This window comes from Nycticebus coucang, chromosome 3, assembly GCF_027406575.1.
Source record: "Nycticebus coucang isolate mNycCou1 chromosome 3, mNycCou1.pri, whole genome shotgun sequence".
Taxonomy (NCBI): Eukaryota; Metazoa; Chordata; class Mammalia; order Primates; family Lorisidae; genus Nycticebus; species Nycticebus coucang.
In genome coordinates this window covers 129894894-129916533 of record NC_069782.1, presented here as the reverse complement: position 1 = coordinate 129916533, position 21640 = coordinate 129894894, and the positions used below count along the sequence as shown (strand labels likewise).

The 21640-nt window shown below is 48.9% G+C and overlaps 1 protein-coding gene across 8 annotated transcripts in view; it reads right to left on the bottom strand.

Annotated features, from left to right (window-relative positions):
- Positions 1-21640, bottom strand: part of PAX2 (paired box 2) — an 83003-nt gene that overhangs the window by 27213 nt on the left and 34150 nt on the right. For 4 of the 8 annotated variants that reach the window (XM_053583926.1, XM_053583925.1, XM_053583923.1 and 1 more), the window contains 3 exons: positions 21423-21508; positions 19682-19801; positions 13968-14036 (listed from right to left, as the gene is read on the bottom strand). In XM_053583926.1, the coding sequence (XP_053439901.1) occupies positions 13968-14036; positions 19682-19801; positions 21423-21508 (275 nt within the window). The remainder of the gene's footprint in view (positions 1-13967; positions 14037-19681; positions 19802-21422; positions 21509-21640) is intronic. The other 4 variants (XM_053583928.1, XM_053583929.1, XM_053583931.1 and 1 more) reach the window with 1 other exon arrangement.

Below are 21640 nucleotides of genomic sequence, written 5' to 3'. Positions count from 1 at the left end.
AAAGTTCATATTGTCTTCTCTGATTGCTTCATACTGGTTTAGCATTTAACAGAAAGTCCTCATAGACTAGATTATATGGGCCTCCTCACTATCCAAGGTACGTAAGGATTATGATCCCATTTTGCTGGTGAGAAAACTGAGGCTCAGAGTAACGAGGCGCCAACTAAGTGAGGGTAAGTGGCCAGCTCAAGGCAACACCCACTAGGAAGCCTGGCACAGGGAAGTCCACAACTGTGGACTGAACCAATGGACAACAGTGGCTTTCTGCCCAGCCGATATTCAGAGCTAGGGGCTCCCAGCGGAGCCAAGAGAACTACTAAACCAAAGGTCATCTTGACTGGAAGGAGAACCACTGACATGGCAACAGTAGCTATTTTCCGACCATAAAAAATTTGTATTTTCTTCTTGTCTAATTTTTTTCCATATTGTCCCAGCTTTGTGCAGTATGTACTACTTCTAGAATCATTATAAAAAAATGTCTTTATTTCTTAGCCAAAGATCTGCTGTCCTCATTCACTTAGTGCCATCACATACTCTCCATGGATTCCTGGGTGGCCCTAGGTCAGCGCCTTACTCACACTTCTTACCCCAGGCCAGAACCCTGGCACTGGCCAGTGAGGTCTCAGCAGCATAGGAAGGGGAGTGGTCACTGACACTATAGCTTGGGGATATGGAGAGGGACAAGGACAGGCGCATCCTTCCTTTTTGTGTTTGCATTTTACCTTTATTCCCAAGGTGGTTATTCCAAAGGACAAGAGGTAGGCAGTCACAAAAGAATAAAATAATGCTGTTTCCTTGATCAGAAAGCACCAAGGCTCATCAAATCTACAAAATCAGGATGGGATTAACAGGGGCTGCCCACCAAATTCCAGGAAGTAGGAGTAGGCATTTGAGAAAGATTTTTTTCTTTTTAGTAAAGAACCATGCTAACTTCAATTTTCTAAGCCCAAATACAAATATCAACCTGTCTATGGAGAAACTAATGATGTTCAGGCTTTCACCTACACTCATTAAATCTCTTCAACTTTACAAGCTACTTAGTATTATTTTCATTTTTCAGAAGAGGAAAGTCTTAGAGAGGCAAAACTATTTGCCTAGCACCACATTGTTAAAAGTAGCAAAGCCCAGGTCTGAACTCAGGAATCTTTGACTCCAAATCCCTTTCCACCAAATTTGCCACCTTTGTCAAAGGTCATCATTGTCACCATTATTTATTGAGCACTTACTATGTTCAGGGCAGGCTCAAGGTACTTTACACACATTATCTTTAGTCATCACAGAACACTTGCAAAAGAGATGCCATTAGTTCAATTTAACAAATAAGTCAGCAAGCTCTGGGATAGTTCAAAATGTGTGCAAGATCACATAGCTGGCAAGAAGCAATCTTGGGTAAAGTGAGTCTTTATCTGCAGGCAGAAAATGACCTAAAAATGTGATGGGGGAAAAAGGCAGGAAGTGGGAACAGTGACGGAGGAGGCGGGCTGGGCACTATGGCTGGGGGCAGGCCTACCTCTCTCTCTGCCTGAGCCCCTCCACACAGCACCTTCTGCCTCTGAGGGTTTCACCCCCAAGCTGCCCCCCAGTCTCCCCAGCTGCCAGTTGTTGCAGTTTCAAACTCAATTGTTCTCCTCAGTAGTGAGGCAAATGTAGTCATTAATTACCTTCTATCGGCTGGGCTGAGTTCAGAATACGATCAATATCCCCACTTGTCATTCAGGGCAGCCCGCCTGTGCAGCCCCAGCCCCACCCCCATGGCGGCAGGATGGCAGGACAGAGGAAGTCTGAGCTGTCGCTGGTCCTCCCATCTGGTTGGGAACAGGGAGAGAGGTTTGAGATGCTGAGGAATGTGGTTGCTCCCCAGAAGGTGGTTGCTTTCCAGACTAGGAGGGGAGAAAGAATTGATGGAATGGGGAGGAGAGGGGCAAGGAGGGGTGTGGAGGTGGTGGAGGACAAGAGAGGGGGAAGGAAGGAAGGAGAAAGGGAGATGAGAAAGGGAAAGAAGGGAAGAGGGAGGAAGAGAGGTTGAAGGGGCAAGAGGAGGGAGAAATAGACTGGCAAAGGAGAGGTGTGCAGGAAGGGGCTCCAGAGGGCCAGGCTGCAGAGAGCTGCAGCAGCATTGCTTGTCCAGGGAGGTGGAATGATGCATTGCCTCCCATCCTTAAACTGGTCAGTCTGTGAGTCTGGCCTGGCCATGAGCCCCAACCCTAGCTCAAGAGGTAGGCATGAAGAAGCCCCTGGAAATGTGACCCAAAGATTTGGCTCTGGGCGAGACCAGGTTCTGCCAGCCTCATAGCCTTGGCAAATCACCTGCTATACTTGACCAAGCCTAGCTTCTGACCCCTCAATGAGTTCGTGAGTGGGGGAGGCAGGGGTGGCTGCCTGGCCTGCCTGGCCTGCCTGACCTCAGTCAAGCTATGCTTGCTCTAAGGACACTAACTGGGATAGTGACACTAACAAAATGCTGGACTAAAAGTAACATCTCCTGGGTTGAAATCCTAGTTTGTCACTCGGTGCTATAAGACCTTACATAAGTCCCATGAGATTTATTTATTTATTTATTTATTTATTTATTTATTTATTTATTTATTTATTTTTGAGAGAGAAAGAGCCTCAAGCTGTCGCCCTGGGTAGAGTGCTATGACATCATAGCTCACAGCAACCTCCAACTCCTGGGCTCAAGCGATTCTCTTGTCTCCACCTCCCAAGTAGCTATAACTACAGGCGCCCATCACAACGCCCAGATATTTTTGGTTGCAGCCATCATTGTTTTTTGGCAGGTCCGGGCTGGATTTGAACCTGCCAGCTCAGGTGTATGTGGCTGGCACCTTAGCTGCTTGAGCCACAGGCACCGAGCCCCATGAGATTTTTTAGATTGAACTTATTCAGATATACACAAGGGGGCAGTTAGCTCATCCCTCAGCAATATTAATTTTTCCTTTCTTTATGTTCCAATAGCCATCTATCCAAACCTCTATTGTAGAAACAATACTAATAATAACTAAAATGGATCCAGTTCCTATTATGGTACCAGACACTATGCTTAATATACATGCACTGATTTAATCCTTACAATAACAGCAACTAACATGTATTAAGTGTCTAATATGTCAGGCACTCGTTTAACAAACTTACATATATTAACTTATTTAATTTTCATAAGAACTTGAGCAGGAAGCTTTCATTATTATCCCCATTTTGTAGATAAGAAAATGGAAATGCAGAGATTAAGGAGCTTTCCTAAGCTTATATACACCTTGCAAATGATGAAAGGAGCCAGAAACAAACCCGGGTAATGTGCCTCTAGCAGCTCAGTTCACAGCCTGGGAAACTGAGGGCTGGAGAGCTTAGTCAACTTGCGGTAAGTGACTTGCGACAGCCATTAAATAGAGGAGCCAAATTTAGAATCTGTGTGTGTCATAGTTATTTTTCTTTCTTCTTCCTTTTTTTTAGAGACAGCGTCTCACTTTATCACCCTTGGTAGAGTGCCGTGGCTTCACAGCTCACAATAACCTCCATCTCTTGGGCTTAGGCAATTCTCTTGCCTCAACCTCCCGAGTAGCTGGGACTACAGGCGCCTGCCACAACGCCTGGCTATTTTTTTTGTTGTAGTTTGGCCGGGGCTGGGTTTGAACCTGCCACCCTTGACATATGGGGCCGACGCCCTACTCACTGAACCACAGGCGCCGCCCCCATAGTTATTTTTTAGTGTTTGTTTTCTCCTCTGAACTGCAAATATTGAAGTCAGGGACTCCATAGTTTTCATCTTTTGTAACCTTAGCTTAGGGCCTGACCCACTGTAGGTGATCACAAATGTTGACTGATTTGTTGACTAAAATTCCAAAAGCATGCCTGTAATCCTAGCACTCTGGGAGGCTGAGGCCAGTGGATTGCCTGAGCTCAGAGGTTCAAGACCAGCCTGAGCAAGAACAAGACCCCATTTTTAAAAATAGCCGAGCAATGTGGCGGGTACCTGTCGTCCCAGCTACTTGGGAGGTTGAGGCAAGAGAATCACTTGAGCCCAAGAGTTTGAGGTTGCTGTGAGCTGTGAGGGTAACAAAGTGAGACTCTGTCTCAAAAAAGAAAAAAAAACATAAGGTAAAATAAAAAATAAAATTCTAAAAGCAAAGACTGATCAATTCTTACTTGGCCTTGTTCAACCCTTTCCTTTGAGGAAGAAAAAGCAGCAACTGGCTTGGCACCCATGTATAGTGGTTACCGTGCTGGCCACATACACCAAGGCTGGTGGGTTTGAACCTGGACCAGGCCTGCTAAACAACAATGACAACTGCAACAAAAATTTGCCTGGCGTTGTGGTGGGTGCCTGTAGTCCCAGCTACTTGGGAGGCTGAGGCAAGGCAAGATAATCACTTAAGCCCAAGAGATTGAGGTTGCTGTGAGCTGTGATGCCACAGCTCTCTACCAAGATTGACATAGTGAGATTTTGTCTCAAAAAAAAGAAAAGAAAAGAAAAAGAAAAAGCAGCAACAAAGGAATTGTTACTCTGGATTCAATGTCATTCACATTTTACAGCTGGAAAGTATAATACGAAGAGAATTTAATTTGATTCTGTCTTAGAGATTTAAAATGTTAAAATAATTGAAAACCAAAAACCAGGCTCAAGTTAGGTAATTTTCCTGTGTCACAAGCTAGTTATCGTAGAAGGAGAACTGAGGTTCCTAGCCCAGAGCCCTTTCCTCTGTTGCAGCCCACTGAATTCTCACCAGGAAAGAAAACCTGATAAAAAGGAAATGGGGATGTGGGGAGAAAGCAACCATGTCTAGAGGTGACAGAGCAGAGGGAAAGAATCAGCATGGGATCCCCATGGCAAGAGATTATAAAAATATAATTCCGTGAGTACAGCATGCTCCAAAAATGAAATTCTGCCTCTGTAAGCTTAAATAATCAGCTTGACAAAGTAAAGAGAGCGGAGGAGGGGTGGAAAAAGAAGGACATTTGAGGAAAATCACTGTTGTTGCACACAGATAAGCTTTAAAATATGATGAGCCTAGATTTTAAAAGGACATGTACACCGAACAGTGGAAGATTATGCAGCCATTAAAAAATCATGTTTCCAAAGAATATTTAATGATATGTGAAAATGGTCCTATATAATGTTAAGTGAAAATAGCAAGACACAAAGCTGTGTATATGGTATCATTCCAATTCTGATAGAAAATTATATATAAAATTATATATGCACAAAAAGAAAAAGCCACAAATTTCAACAGTGGCTATCTCTTGATAATATTATGGGTGATTTTTAAAAAATTTACTGTCTCAAAAAAAAAAAAATTTACTGTCTCTTCCAGATATTTCACAATGTTGCACTTCTGATCAGACAAAAGTTATTTTTCTTTTTCCTTCTTATAAAGGACACAGAACAGATGGAGGGAGGAGACCATGACCAAGGATGGATATGAGAGTAGCATGAGCCTGTCAGGAAGACAAAAGCTTGGAACAAGCTGAGACAACAAAAAAGGGCCTTGGTCGCTATGTTTGGAGAAAGAACAAAAAGGAAGGCAGGTTTAAGCTCAGTCCTTGGGAGAGGATGTAACACCGAGAGAGATGAGAGAGAAGACAGAACTTCTCAACCCCCAGCTTGCCTTTGTCTTCACCAAAGGAAAGAATCTTCAAAATGGGACCAGCAGGAGGGCACTATTTCCTGGTCAGGGAGGGGCTGGGCAGGTAACCCTTAGCTATCTCAATTGTTAACTTTCCTAAATCCACATGGGACCCTAAAACTCCAGTTGATAATCCTTGAGATTACAAAGAAAAGGCAAGGCAGGAAAGGGTAAGAAAGCCCAGTGCCATCCTACCTTGCAGAAATGGGGGAAAGGTACACTTATGCAAATAACTCTCCAATAAATTCAGTACCAGGCTTTGGAAATCTTTTAGAAGAAATTATAATATAGTTAATTTGTGGGCCCTGAAAAAGAACATAGTGATACTCCAGAGCTTGCACATACTCACTAAGAATAAGTCGTGGCACATTAACTTGGTATCAATGCTTAGATCGAATATACTCCCACAAAGACATCCCCTGTTGCCCTGGCAGCAACTGCTCCTTTTTTGAAAAATTTGTCATAGCACTTCATGCCTTGATCATGGCATTCATCACATTCTGCATGTATAATGATGTGTAATCTATCTCCTTACGAGATTATAAGCTTCTTGAGGTCAAGGAATGTGTCTTATTTGCCTTTATAAATCAGTCCTGCCATGCCCTGTGTACAGCAGGCACTCAATTTACTCATCAACTTAAACTGGATTTTTAAAAAATTGATTTTTTAGGAAATTCAGTGGATGTTGTGACTGTTAATATTTGGCAAAGAATGGCCTTCCTGGCTTTAAGGGCAAGATGAAGGAAAGAAAAACAGTTGATGGCTCTTGGGCTCATCACTAAAGCATTCACTTATGGCAAATAGGAGGGAAGTCTCCACTGGTGGGTTGTGTGGCCTTCCTGTATTTTAAAGGAAAATAACTCTTTAAAAAAAAAACTGCTTGGCTGATTATATAGAAGACATCTCCATGACCTTAATCAGGTGGAATTAAGAACCCAAACCAACAAGATGAAATTCAACAGGGATAAATGGAATGCCCTATGTTTGGGTTAAAAAAAAAATCAATTACACAAGTGCAGCATGGGGTAGACCTGGCTTGATAGCAATTGATGTGAAAAAGATCTCGAGGTTTTAGTTGACCACGAACTCAATATGAGCTTGAGTCTGACATGGCTGCTAAAAAATCGAATGTAATCTTAAGCTACATTATGGATGTAGAGTCTCCAGATGGGAGAATGGCAATGGTTCTACTGTGTTTGGCATTGGCTAGTGTCTGTGGAGTTCAGAGTTCCCTTTAACCTTCAAGAATGAGTTCAGAGATGGGTAACCACGATGGTGAGGAAATTCCTTCAAGAGCAGAGACATCATGTGAAAATCTGAAGTCTACCCAGGACCCAGCCTGGCAGTGTTTGCTAAGTGCTCAGTAAATAGGTGGAATGAATGGGAGGAAGGTGCAGAGGGAGAGAAGTGAGGTTGTCAAATGGAGATCCTTACCACCGCCCACCTCTCCATGTGGTCATTACCTCTATTTTAAAGATACACTGGCTCAGTACGAAGGCAGTGCTGCAAACAAGGGCAACTGTCCATCTGTGACCTGTGTCCAGGCAGGGGCTGTAGCCTGGCAGGCCTTTCCCCTCATTACTGGAGAGGAGAGTTCTATGGCAAATTACAGATAGGACTAGATGACCTGTAAGGTGTGACCTTTAAGAGTCACACCTTACAGATGTGACTCTGCCTTGTCACCACTCCCAGCCCAGCCACTGGCTGCCCTCCATGTGGAGAAAGACTCCCTAAGTCTTAGTTGCTCCTGGGCTCAAGCCCTGTTTCCCGCTTGCTCTTCTAGCCCCCTCCCTACTGAACGAACACACAGCTATGTAGTTCACCATTTCATTAACAGCCAGTTGTCTGAGGGGTGACAGCCAAGAGATTTTAAACTCCTGTGAGCCATGTCCTGGTTTTCTGATCCTCTCATATATCTCAACACAGTGAGCACACACTGATTCGAAGATGCCCAGAGAGGAAAGCATAAGTTTCTTCACTATCCCTCCTATTCACACTCGGAAGCAGTTACAGACCCTAGTCTCTCTGAAAACTGCCTGAAGACAGAGGATGTGCAACAATCTTTCAAGGACCTTTTGTTTCCTAACCAACCTATAGAGAGACATGGAAGAGACCTAGAACCCCAGGGAATTGTACCAGCACAGTTGCTTCCCCTGTTTTGTATGCCCTGCCCAGAAAGGACCCCCAGTTACCATAGAAAAGAAGGGTGTGGTACCCACTGCCAAGGCACAGCCAGCCTGGATGTGTGTGGCCCACGAGTGAAGAGGTGGAAGGAGGGAGAGTGGGTTTGAATGGAAGGAGGGAGGCAAAGCTAGAGGCATTGGGAAGGGAGCATGTAGCTATTGGGAGAGAGAAGACAGACGCGTGGGAGGAATGGAAGGGGTGAGCCTTGGGTGGACTTGGGGGAGTTCCCTAGGGGATAAAGTCTCACTCTGGGAGCTCTGCTGTACAGTGCTGCTGGCCTGCCAGAAAGGCTGGTGGGGTAGAAGGGCCCACTGAGTGCCTATCTGTTGGGACCCAGCCCTCCTTCAGCCCCCTCTAGGCTCTCAGGGAGCAGGTAAGACTGTCTGCCAGGGGAGGGCCCCACTGGGCTCCAGCCAAGGCCAGAACCAGTTAGAAATCTCTGGAGCCAGTAGAGAAGGGGGCTTTGTTAGCTCAAAGGACACAAGCAAGGCGAAAAATTACATACCAGGCCGCCCTAAGTATGCTTGTTTAGAGAAACTGCTTGCATTTATGAAGTCTTTGGTGCGGAAAGCAGGGTTGCAAATGACTGCATCAGAGCGACAGTAAAGGCCATTAATTTCCTGTTATGTTTTCCTGTGTTGGGGGCTTTATTAATTTAATTTTACACTGTCGAACAACAGCGAGAGCTGACACTGCCACACCGCCTCGGCTGGGGTTTTCTTTTTGTGTGTGTAGCAAGGCCTTGCCTGACATGCAAATCAACGCTATTACCAGAACCAATAAAGATGTGTGGAGGGATGAGGGGCGGGAGGGAAAAGGAGAGCAGGAGGAGAAAGGGCCAAAGCCATCCTCGGCCAGCTTCCACCCCCTGTGGCCCACGTCTCTGGCCTTCACGGAGTATCCTCCAACATCAGCAATTTCCGACCATCATTCACCTGCCCTCCTACCCTCTACTTCCCCATTTCCTATCTTTGGATGACTCTACTCTGTCACCCTCCTCCGTCCCAGCTCCTGGCATAACCCAAATAGAGACATGAAGTTCCCAGAAAGAGGGAGTAGAGAGACTTCTTACCATCTGTCCCCAGCTGAGGCCTATTGCAGAAGACACAGGGGCAGGCAGTGTGATGCTGCCAAGTGCGCAGGCCAGAGCCAAGGCCTCTGCTGTGTATTTCCCTCTCATGTATCTTTCTCCTCCACATTCCCTTTCCTCTAAAGTCAAGGCTCCTGGCCCACTGACATAGTATTAGTGTACCCACACATGGGCCCATGTGCACCTGAAGAAGAGCCGAGCAGGGCAGATACTCCAGCTTGCTCATAAGTCCCTCTGAGAGCTCACATATTCCAACTTTGTCAACCTCTTATTTCCTTATTTGCCTGGTAATTTGAATTACCAGGGACAAATATGCTTTCTAATTGTTTCTGTTGCTACTTAGAAGACTTCAACAGCTACCTTCAGGACCTGTAAGGTACTCACTTTGTCTAAGTAGACCAAAGTGCCAGAGAAAAATGGACCCCCAGCATCAGAAGAAAAGACAAGTTCCTGGGGAACCAATAGTACCACATTCTGGTTACTTTCACTGCCCAGACCTCATATTCACTGCCCCAAGACCAGCCACACACTGTGTCCCTCACTTAGAGCAGCTTCCACAAACCAATTGCCCCAGGTGTCGGGGAAGGGGATCCACATTGCCCTCAGCCTACCACACCCCTAAGTCCACCCAGGTGTCCACACTGCCCAAGTGCCTGGCTGACCACTCTGCCTAAGGAGATGGAGTTGGCGGGGGTGGGGACCATAGGAGGGGCAGCACCCAGAGCTACTCTTTCAAAAATGCTGTCTGCATCCCTCCATCCCAAGCTGCCCAGGCTGATCTGTGTGAGCAGGTGCACGTGCACATGTGATACGTGTGCATCTCTCCCTCTGTCACTGGCTTGCTCACTTTCCTGCTTGCACTCTCTGCTTCAGGAGCTGTCTGGCAGGCTCTGAGAGGCTGTTGGATGGAATCCAGCTCTCCCCAGGAGGAAGCATAAACTTCATAAACTGCATTTACTTTAATGCAGGTTCCTGGGGCTGCTTTCCTCAGGCTTTTCTTTCCTCCCCTTGTCCGCTGTCTCAATCACATTTTATCTCTGCCTCTGTGTGTACCCAGACCACACACACACATACTACAGTCAGTGCATCTTGGAAAATATGAAGCCTAGGGCAGAGGGGTAAGGGAAAAGGGCAGAAACTCTGCTTCCAGGAGAAAGCTTCAGTCTCAGCCTGGGAAGGGCCCCAGGAGATGCCCACACGCTGGTCTCCAGTGGAGATGAGCACAAAGGGTGCTTTGAAGTGGCCAGCCAGTGCCTGGGGAGGGAGGAGATGCTGACATTTCATGGGGGTGGCCATATTAGGAGCCACCTGGAGGCTGGGCCACAGGGCTCCAAGAAAGGGAGGGAGAGAAGGCAAAGCCTCCAAGCAGGTTGAGGTTTGCGAGGCCTCTCTTGTCTAGTGCTGTCAAGGTCAGCAGGTTCAGGTTCACCGAAGGGTCAGGATGGTTTGAATTACTGGCTCTGCTGCAATCCAGCTCGTGATCGTCTCCCAGCCCTTGCATCAGGCCCAACCCTCCCCCGACCCTCTTTACCTTTCTACCTCCATGGGGCATAATGGGGAGGGTCCCAGAGAGCCCTAGGCTCACCACAGCCCGGAGGAAGGCAGGGCAGAGAGGGGTCCTTCCTTGGGCTCTAGGGCAGACAGACACAGCTGAGGAGGCTGCCAGGATCTATTTCTCTGGCAGGCAGAGGTATGGGGTCTCCCCGGCCTACATTCTCTCCACATCCTTTTTCAGAGGGGTCACCCAGGCCAGCTGCCTGCCTTTCTCAGCTGCCCCTTGTCTGTGGAGGAGGTTTCCTCAGGAGCCAGCCCACAAGCATCAGGGCCTGGGGCAGCGTCTGTGCCTGTTCCTCATTCCCGTGTCCAGAGCCTGCCCGCACTTGGGGGAGAAGGGCAGAGCTGAGGCAGCGGATTTCTTGCCGGTGCCCTTGCGGGTGGGGGAAGGAGAATGATGCCTACCTGCAGGGCAGGGAGGCAGTTGCCAAGTGGAAGGCAAGGAATTGAAGCATATTCTGACAAGATGGGTGCTTATCCACCAGGGTTCAAGTGTGGATGTGGGAAGGTCCCTGAAGCCTGGTTGAGGAAGTCATATGTCTCTACTACACCCACCCCTAATCCAGGGGTGGAGGGGTACACACAGCCCCCCACAGCAAGTCCATAATTCTCTCCTGTGGGGTGGGGCCAACCTATCTATTCTGACTTTCTGACACTTTATGAAAAAAAAAATACTCTTTTGTGCTAAACTCCAAAATACTTTCCTAAACAACCCAATGTAACTCCTTATCCACAACAGCATGGACTAATTGAGAAATGAAGGTGGTTAGTGGTCTAGCTGCCATCTCTGGTATAAACTCAGGGATTCATGTACAAATTCATACACCCATGAATTCAAATTTGGCTTCTCAGAGCCAGGGCTAAACCCCAGTACTTTCCACAGAAAAATCTAAGTCAGGCATACACAGGGCCTAAGGTGAGGATCTTGATAAAATTTCGACATAACCTATACCTACCTCTGGACAATGACATGGTCAGTGTCCAACAGGTTCATGGCCAGCATTATCCAGAGAGTTTGGTTAAAATATGTGATCCAACTAAGGTAGAAAGATTCCTCCCTCAGGTATGAGCAATCTAATTTCCCTGGCTACTGGGAAGATACAATCATAGCAATGAATGTGTGTTCATAAGTGTGTTTTTTTTTTGTTGTTGTTTTGTTTTTAGAGTCTAACTGAATGTTGACCTTTGAACCCAAGCTCTTTCTTATACTAGAGTGGATATTAGCCAGGTTTGCAATATAAGTTGGAAATTGAACACAGGTTGAGCTTTGTAAATGCAATTAACCCAGGCACTTGTCTAGACGAATGGTTCCCTTCATATGCATGTAGATTTGGTTTCCGGACTTTCATAGGACCTGTCTCCTGGCGGGCAGAGACTGTAACACATGCTAGATAGTACAGTGTGTGCAAAACCCACGGAGCACCTCTCCTTAGAAAAACACAGGCTCTGCTTGGCTTCCCAACATGTCTCCTTACAGTGCCGAGCAAGAGCCTGGGAGAGAGGAAGAGCAGGAAGAGGCCCTGCAACTCCCTGCCCAGATGTAAGCTTACTTCTGAACTCTGAGAGCACCCTCAGGGCCCCAGGCCCACACTCTAAGAAGGGAATTGGATGGCTGATGTGCGTGCGTGCCTGGTGTGTAAGGATTAGGTGGTAAACAGACAGCTGTGCCAAGAGCTGGGTTTAGATTAAGGAATCCGTGCAGCCTCATTTTGTTTACCCAATATGGTACAACCTCATAATGTCTTCTGGGCTCTCCTTAGCATCTCTCCTTGCTCCTTCAGGCCAAATCCTGTCCCACTAAAATAGTGCACACTCAGCAAAACTTCCCAAAGCCCTTCCCATGCAGGGAGACTCAGATTCCTCTCAGGTTCTGCCAGTCCCTGCAGCTGAACCAAAAGGCTACTGAGAGAATCAGGTTCCAGCTAGGGCCTCTGCCTCCCAACACGTGCCATGCTCAGCCCCCACCAGGTTTGAAGCAGGCCTCCCAGGGAGTGCTCACCTGTAGACTTTTCCTACTGATGCTGCCCCAGCCTCCTCCAAGACAGCAGGCTGTGTCTGAGCACCTAGGACCTGGGCAACTGGGCATGGTAGTCTCTGCTTTTCCTCCGCCCTGCTTCCACCTTTACTGACCCAGCACTCCTCCCACTACCCCTCCAGAAGGAGAACCAGGAAGGGAGTGTGGTGATCAGGGCATGCCTAGTTTGCATTAATGAGCTATACCAAGTGTAATCCGGCCAAGGAAGCAGCCTACAAAAGGAGGCGATCTCGGGCAGCCAGGAGCAGAGCTGCTCAGGTAATTGGTTTATCTATCTGGAAGCAGGGGGAGCAATCTCAGCACAGACAGACTAGCAGTAAAGTCTCTTCCTTAAGGCTATTTCCTTTGTCTTTTCAATTGCTTGCACATCCATGTGAGAGAGGGAGAGAGTGTTAAAGAGAGAGGGAGAGGGAGAAATGTTAATTTGTGAATTAATGGCTTTTCTCAGCGGAATTGTAAATTCAAATGTCACCTCACACGGTGACACCACGGCTGGTCTGCTGAAGAAGCAATGATAAGATCCCCCACCTCCCTCGGTGCCCCTCCCTCCTCAAAGATAGCTGTGGAGTGGAACATGCTACTTTTAATTTGCAATAACAACACAACAGAGGTATGCAGTAATGACTGCCTTCTTCCACCCTCCTCCTGGCTTCCTTCCCCCCTAGTCCAGTGGCTCCCCATTTCCTCTCTCTCCACCCCCTTCTCAAACAACACCTCACCTTGCCCAGCTTGCCCCCAACCCCACCCCAGCCAGTGCCTGATCCTATGGGGGGTGCCTTTGGAATTGACGATGCTGCAACCCTCTCTTCTCCTTCAATAATCAGGGAATTAATGACCCTGAAGTTAAAGTGAGGCTGATACCAAGGCCCTGCCCAGCGCTGGGAAAAAGCCTTCATTGTTTTCAAGCAGGAGGTGGGCAGCAGTGAGGGAGATTCATGGATGGAGATTGAATATGCAATTTTCTTTCACCTTGCCAAGAGCTGCCCCTGGGCTGTGCCTGGCCTAAATTTTTCCTTTTACCATCTCTGCCTTATCCGGCCCTCCCACCTCCCTTCCATTCTTTCCAGAAAATTACCTTCAAAATTGATTTCCACTTTTACAAACAAATATAATGGGAACACAGGAAAAAACTTGGGTTGTGATGAATTAGGGCTGTCAGGTGCTTCCAGGTCTCCTTTGCTTTTGTTTTACTACCTGATCTGCTCTTTGTTTTTCCAAGGGCTGGAAAGAGTGTCCCCCATCCACTGAGTACCTGACCCTCCAAGCCCCCAGGGCCTTAGCCCTCAAGTCCCATCAGCGTCCCATGGCGGAAGTGATCTGGGCTCTGAGACTCTATTAGCCTCTTCGTTTCCAGTGGAAGCCTGAGCCACCTCCTCCGTTTTCACTCTCTGGTTCTTAGGAACCCACTCTCTGAATGTTCTCTACCACCACCCCCAGGCTGTTTCCCTTGACCCCCACACCATGTCCCCTCTGGCCCTCATACCTCTTAAAGTCCAGACCAGATGCAAACCTCCACCTCCTCTAATGTGGGCAGGATCAGTGTATACCTCGACTAGAGCAAATGAGAGACAGACAAACACTGAGAGATCCCGAAAGATAGGCAGGTAGAAGATTGGGGACAAGACCCCAAGATTGGGAGACGAGGCTCCTCTTCAAAAGGCTACAGGGTTCTGAGCTATAATTCCCACATGGCCTGAGGGCATAAGGGTTCCTGCCTCAGCCTCCCTACCCTTGGGCCCTAGGCCACCCTGGAGGCTGGCTCAGAATAGCCCATTCATTTGCCAACAAAATGTAAAGTGATGCCTATGGAGCCCTTTGGGCCAGACTCTATAGGTACTCCTGAGTGTGGACACCTGACAATTCCAGCTTACTGGTGCTGGTGGACAAGCAGACAGTCACACCTCCCACTCTCTCTAAGCACATATAGTACCTAGGAAACTGCCTGCCTTCTCAACACATGACATTCCACACCCATAACACTCAGACATCTCAGTGGTGGAACACACACACAGTCACACTTGCATAGACTACGTAAAAAATTACATGTGGGGGTGGCACCTGTGGCTCAGTAGGTAGGGTGCTGGCCCCATATACCGAGGGTGGCGGGTTCAAACCCGGCCCCGGCAGAACTGCAAAAACAAAAACAAAAACAAAATAGCTGGGTGTTGTGGCCGGCTCCTGTAGTCCCAGCTACTTGGGAGGCTGAGGCAAGAGAATCGCTCAAGCCCAAGAGTTGGAGGTTGCTGTGAGTTATATGATGCCATGGCACTCTACCTAGGGCCATAAAGTGAGACTCTATCTGTACAAAAAAAAAAAAATTACATGAGGGTCCATAAAACAAATATACATTTTCCAAGGTAAACGAATAAACTTGCAAGTACAGAAATGGAAGCAGAAATGTACACAGGTGGATAGAGGGAGAGATGCCCCCTGTTAGAAAAAGAAGGGGCTCTTATATTTACTTAAATACATCTAAAATGCCTGTGTGGCTGAAAGATGACATGTGGCCCAGAAGGTAACCACAGAGCAAATGAGTAGGTAGAAATGGACAAAAGTTCTCCCAATCACATGTGTAAAGCCAACGTCTTTCCTCCACTGAGCTGGTCCCATCCAGCTTAAGCTTTTCTTGGCATTGGCTAAAGTTTGCCTTAGTTAAATGGAGCTGCACCAAAGTAAGGGGGCCTGTGCCCAAATAAATGCCTTTCTGTGACAACTTCATTTCCCCTTGAAACATAAACCTGTGAATTAGACTTTCTTTCCCAGATTCACAACAACCCATCTTCCAAGAGGCTAGAGGTCGAACACTGTATGCCCATGGTCTCACATAATCACCTTTTCAGGTCCCGAGAAGTAAGAGCTGAAAGCAATTCCATCTTACAGAGGAGAAAACTGAGCTGCTGAGGGGTAAGTGACTAAGACTAAAGAGTGGCACTAGGAGTCCAGAGCCCACACTCATCCCCCTTGGAGCCACACTGCCCCTCCATGCCCGGCCCCAGAGAGCACACGCGGGCCCTGATCCCACACCCTCCTTCCCCGAGGAGTCTCTGCAGTCTTCCCTTGCCTCAAAGCAGGGCTCCCAGACAAGGGCAGGTGCTGCTCATTTTCACAGCTTAATCCCCTCATTTGCTCCAAGTCCAACCTGAGCAACACTCTTGGGGACTTCTAGGAAGTAAACTAACTAAGGAAATAAACTGCTTCTTCCAGTTACGGCTTCATCCAAAGCAGAAGGGAGCGATTAAAGGCAGTGATAGAACTCGGCCATTTGCAGCCATGCAACCTGCCCTGTCTGCAAACGTACAACTTCACTGGCTTGGCATCACTCGACTGCACAATTCATGTGTACCTAATTAATGGAATGCAAAATCATGGCCCCCTGCAATCCCACACCTCAAAGGATGATACCAACACACCTCCCTCACACAGATCACCACGCTCACCATATGACTTCATTTGGATTTGCGGACGTTATGTAACCCTTCTATGCTTCAGCAATACCTCTGCTGGACAGTGATGCTTTGGGCCTAGAAGCAACTGGGTGAAGGCAAAGAACTTCTGGCTTTCAGCCTAATTACAGATCGGGCAAAACCAATGTCTCTCGCCTCCATCCATATGAGCCAGGGTACACAACATTCAGGGAATCAGTGTCCCCTCAAAGAGGCCAGGGAATTCAGCCTTAATATGCCCCCCCCCCCAATTGCAGCTTAGAAGAAGTAAAGATTTTAGCGGGCTACTAAATGGAGATTCTACCTTCTCAGACCAATGGGGAGTCTGTCTTTTGGGTACTCATCATATAACTTCATCTGTCTTGCCTGTCTACCAGTCTCATTCTGGGAGCTCCTGGACACTTGGGAGGAGGGTTAAAGCTTCTTTCTTGACCAGCACTTTTCTCAGACAAAAGTCTGTTTTTTTTCCACACTCCCAGAGGCCATGGCATGGGAAGGAATCTTAAACAGACTCATAGTCACTGCTAGTTTTTCCCCAGAGTCACAGCTGACTGGCCCTTTACTAATATCCCCACAGATATGATTGCTGCAGATACTAATAACGTTCTCCATATTCTGAGTGCCAATGCCAATAATGTTCTGGGTATTATCACTGTGAACACCAATAACTACTGCTGAGATTGTCTCCAATAATGCCAGCACACACTGCAGTGATTGTCCTCACTAATGCCCACCACCGTGACATTGTTAGAACTGAAGAATAGGCCACACTGTACCCAGAGGAAGGAGCAGGAGCAGCTTCTTGGAGGACAGCAAGGCTCCCCACTTGCCCTCGGATGTGACACTTCTAGGAAGATGCCACAGTGGTTGGGGCCAAATGAGGGTACACCTGGCAGGGGCATCAAGGGTCCTCCTGGAGGGAGGCGTGCCCCTCTACTCCCTTTATGGTCTAGTCCTGACATGACCCTTGGTCCCATCCCAACACTCCTCAGTCCCCCAGGTCAACTTTCTCTTTTGCCTGCAGTTCTGACCCATAGCTGAAGGACACACCTGGGTGTCTCTAAGGCCCGTGCCCGACGCTGCCTTCTGTGACTGGCCTGCCAGTTGCTTTGCTACCTTGGCCTGACTGCAGAGTTGGGCTACATCATCTTGACACATAATTATCTCCCCTATTCTTAATCATCTGAGCTGCTCCCTAATGCAAACTGGGCCTGGCTGCTCAGCAGCATCCAGAGTGGGAGAGGGGGAGGAGCCGCTACAGATCCACCTTTGCTCACTCCTCTCCCCTCCCACCTGGGACTCATAGATCATACTGGGGAGGGGGCTAGAGATAACTGGTCTCCCTCATAGGCCTGGACTCTACCAGAGAAAGGCCTGGGCTGGCCAAGAGGAGAGGAGAACATTGCAAGAGAACCCTCCAAGTTGTTCCTGCCACCTGGCTAGCCATGCAGATAAACATTTCAGAGGACACTTAGAGGCCCCCATTATTCCTCATTTTGAAGACTTTATCTGCTTCTTGCAATGTGGCCCTGCTGCCATCACTGTCACTGCTGGAGGATGAGTCTCCCCAATCCAGCCCTGCTCTGACCTTCTTGCTCAAATACCGTCAATGGCTGCTCCTGCCTTAGCAGAAAAATGTCCAGACTCCTATATGATCTGCTCCTGGCCTCTATCCTGTGACCCTCACCTGCCACCACTTTCCTGCCAAAGCTGCCCCGCAGCTGCTGGCCAAAGGTCCCTCTGGTCACAGGTCTCAGGCTATCAGATAGAATTTCAGGCTACCATTGTCTTTGAACATTCCCCTCCTTCATCCCTCAGGCCCCTCCTCAAAGAGCAGCTCTTCCTGGGTGTGTTCCCTCCCACTTGGTGGCCTGCAGCCCAGACTCCATCACAGTGCCCTGTCTGAGGGGCCTTTCTGCTCTTGGGACTCACGTGCTCTGCACGCCCCACTAGAGTATAAGCTCCTTAAGGACAAGAATCTTATCTTGTTCTGCTTTGTGATCCTGTGGCACCACTCCTTTCTTGTAACTGCTGTGCAGGAAGGTTCACTGAACTGAATTGACTTGAAACAATGAATGCGATCAGCTGCTCAGAGAGGAGAGCACTGTGTTCTGGGACAGCTGGGCCTAGCCCTGGGCAGTTGCAGCTTCATGCCAGTGCCTCCTTGGCCCCTGGCCCCTTCCATGCCCCACAGGACCCCAGGCATCAGAGGGCATGCTCTAGCAACAACCTCAGACCAACAGGGGAGACCTCAGCTCCCTGGACGGCTCACACTCTAAACAAAACAGGTGCTGCTGGTTAAATGTGAAACCTTTTGTGTTTTAGGCAGATTTTACCAAAGCACTCAGGGCGGCAGGGAGCTTGGCTGAGGCCTGAGCATGTGAAGCCCCAGGGAGAACTGGGACTTAGGGCCTTTCCCACAGCCTCCCCCTGCCCATCAGGGGCCGCGGCCAAAACAACCACAATGAAATTTAGTGAGTGGCAAAGGCCGTGGCAGCCAAATGGGTTTGGATATTTTGGAAAAAGGAGAAATAGAGCCAGACAAGCTGTTTCCCTGTGAAACGAGGCCATTAGGGCTTCTGGAAGGAGGCCAGCACCAGGTCATCACTGTCTCGCTAGGCCCAGGCCTCTTCTCCACTGTCCCTTCCGCTGCAGGTCGGGACTCTCATGTTCTCTTCTCCCTGCCTGGGCCTGGAGAATCTCAGCCTTGTCTCTTTTCTCTGTTCTTACTCCACTAAGCTTCCCTTACTGAGGGTTTGTCTATACTTGGTATGACCATGTAATTTATTGTCCAAACAGGACACTTTTGAGAGAAAAAGGAGATGCTGACTGGCCAAGATGCAGTGACAACAGGCATAAATATGGACTGACCTGGGCACGCCTCACGCTCATTGTTTGAGGATTCTGTTTCATGGACGATACCTTTAAAGTCCTACCCCCTCCAAAGGAAAGAGGCTACCACTTCTGGGTCCATGAGAGAATTGATACGGGAAGCAGGTCTGAGACACTGGTATCTGTTGTTCTGAGTGTGCCAGCTCTGGCCTTTTGCATCAGAAGAGAACCAGAGGGCCACCAAGGGACCCCTAAAGTCACCTTGTCCCAAGCTGATTTCTACCATTCTCCCCCCTTATTTCCTTTCTTCTCTCCTCATTCTCTTCATGTCCCATTCCCTTCAACTCCTGGCCTGACAGCCTGGCTGCAAACTGAGGTGTTCCAGGGAGTACGGAGAGAGCCAGGGAGCTTCTGGGGCAGTTCCACTCATGAAGAAGAAGAGAGAGAAGCCCCATGTCCCACTCCCTGTAGGCTTTGAATGGGGCAGTGTCTGTGTGTTACAGAGAGAGGATGCCAGGGCCAGCTGCACATGACATCACTCTCCCACCTCCTGATGGGTTGGGATCAGGTGAGGACAATGTAGGTTGGCCTTTTGTCCTGAGGTCAGAGACCAGCTGTCCCCAGCCCCAAAACCTTCCCCAGGTAAGCAGCCCACGGTTTTCCTCCTGGCATGGCACAGGGAGGGACAGGGTAAGTCCCAGGGAAGGTGAGGCAGCAGGGGACTGAGCAGATGGTGAGGCTGATGGCCCCACCAGCAGCCTTCCTCCCTCTCTCCAGGAGCCAGCAGGCAGTGGGGGGACCGGGGTTTGCTGCTAAAACTGATCTCATGGCAGAGCAGCTGCGAGGCCAGGCCGAAACCGGAGCTCTGAGTCCGAGGACAAAGCATGCAAAGGGGAAGCCAGATCTCTTCCCTCCTCCCTACCTTCATCACGTTTCCTCTTCTCACCATTGGAGCGAGGAATCCCCAGGATCCCATTAATGGAGTAGGATCCCACTGGGTCATTGGAGGCGCTGGAGACAGGAGGGGAGGCCGTGCTGGGAACTGGACAAGAGTGAGGAGGAAATGCCGTCAGGATAGCAGTGATGACCATAGGCCGAAGCCCCAAGGCTGGGCTCGGAAAGAAGCAGAGGACATAAGAGGGGTGAGGAGACCATATCCTCTTTTTCCTCTGAGGCTTTAGCAGGGAACACGTGGCCACATACAGTTCAGGCTATTATTTCCTTCTGCCCAGCCTTGGAGTAAGTGGTGGTCAGTTGACCCTAGGCCTTCTCTGCAGACCCCTGGATTTCAGTGGGCCCCTTGATCTTATTCCCTTAAGACAGGCTGAGTATAGGCCCAGGAAACACCAGAGCTAATTCTCCATCTAGAAAGCACCTTGGTGGTTCTCTGGTAAGCACAGCTCCCGGGATGACGTTCTTACACAGCCCAAGCAATCCCTGAGAGTGGACAAATCCTTCTAATCAAACCCTAGCTCATTGTTTCTCAGTCTCCTGGGCTGAGACTTTGCCAATCCTGATTTGGAGTCAGTCTATGGCTTTCTGAGATCTGTCCTGGTTCTGTAGGAGACACTGGCTGGTTCTGATGTTCCCAGGAGTGTGCAGTTCTCCCTCCCAGTTGCTTCTTGTCTGGAAATCACTTGAGAAGTTCCTAATTTTCCCCTTAGGACACAGACTAGTGAACCCATTCACTCCAGGGTGATCAACTCAGGTACAGTCCGGCCCAACCCTCCCTCCCAGCACACACTGTAACACAAGCCCAGTAAACAACAACTCCTGCCAACTCCAGGAGGGTTGGGGCCAGTCATTTCTACTTCCTGCTGGTCCAGAGAGAAGGGTACAGCTGCCAAGAGGGGCAGCAGGAAAAATTTAACCACATCCTGGAGGCTACTCACCCCCCAGTCTGCATCTATGGCTAGAGCAGCACCAAGTTTTCCCATGAGCCAAAGGAAGGCTGTGTGTGTTGGGGCCACAGGAGAGAGTGTCAGCAGGAGTTCTCATAGGCCTGTGTCATGTCTGTGAGAGGCCCTGAGCACGAGTCAGTGAAGAAGAAGGGTGGTGAGGGGCAGAGAGCAACAAAGAGGATGAGACAGACAGAGAGATCAACAGAGACAGGCCGAGAGATCAGAGGCCAGGAGGAGGGAAGGAGAGACACAGAGAGACAGATCCGGAGCCACACGGATGGAGAGGAGAGAAAGGGAAAGGCAGAGAGGAAGTGGAGGAGAGGAAGAGAGAGAGACCAGGACAATTTTAAAAATTAAAGATGGAGTAAGAAAGCCAATATGAAATAAAGAGGGTGCACAGAGAGAGAGGGAATCAGATAAAGCAAAGGATGATGGGGAAGGAGGAAGAAGGGATGGAGAAGAAAAAGAAGAAATGCTAAAGGAAACATATTGATTGGGAGAGGGAAGGGGGAGAGAGGTTGGAGGGGAGAGGCTGACTAAAGCATGGCAAAGGTGAAGTGACACAGGGGTGGGAGGCAGAGAAAGCCTAGTGAGCTAGTCTTCCTCAGGGACACCCTGGCAGGAGCTCAGGGAGAGAGGGAATGGGAAACTGGGTGGGGCTCAGGCCTCCTTAGGGCAGGCAGGTCCCAGGGTGGAGCTGTGTTTCCTGGCTTTTCCTAGGTGGCATGGGGCTTCCCCACCCCCTTCCCTGAGCCCTCTTACCGATGGTGTGGCCAGGGGCAGTCACTCCTGTCCCAGCCCCATCTGGTGTTGGATGGAAAGGCTGCTGAACTTTGGTCCGGATGATTCTGCAACAGCATCACAACAGCATCACACGTCACGTCCCCCTCCTGCTCTGGCCAATTCCAGCCTGGTCCTGCTGAGGAGTCGCTCCCAAGCTCCTCAGTGCTTTCCTCAGCCACCTGCTCCCTGCACCCTGC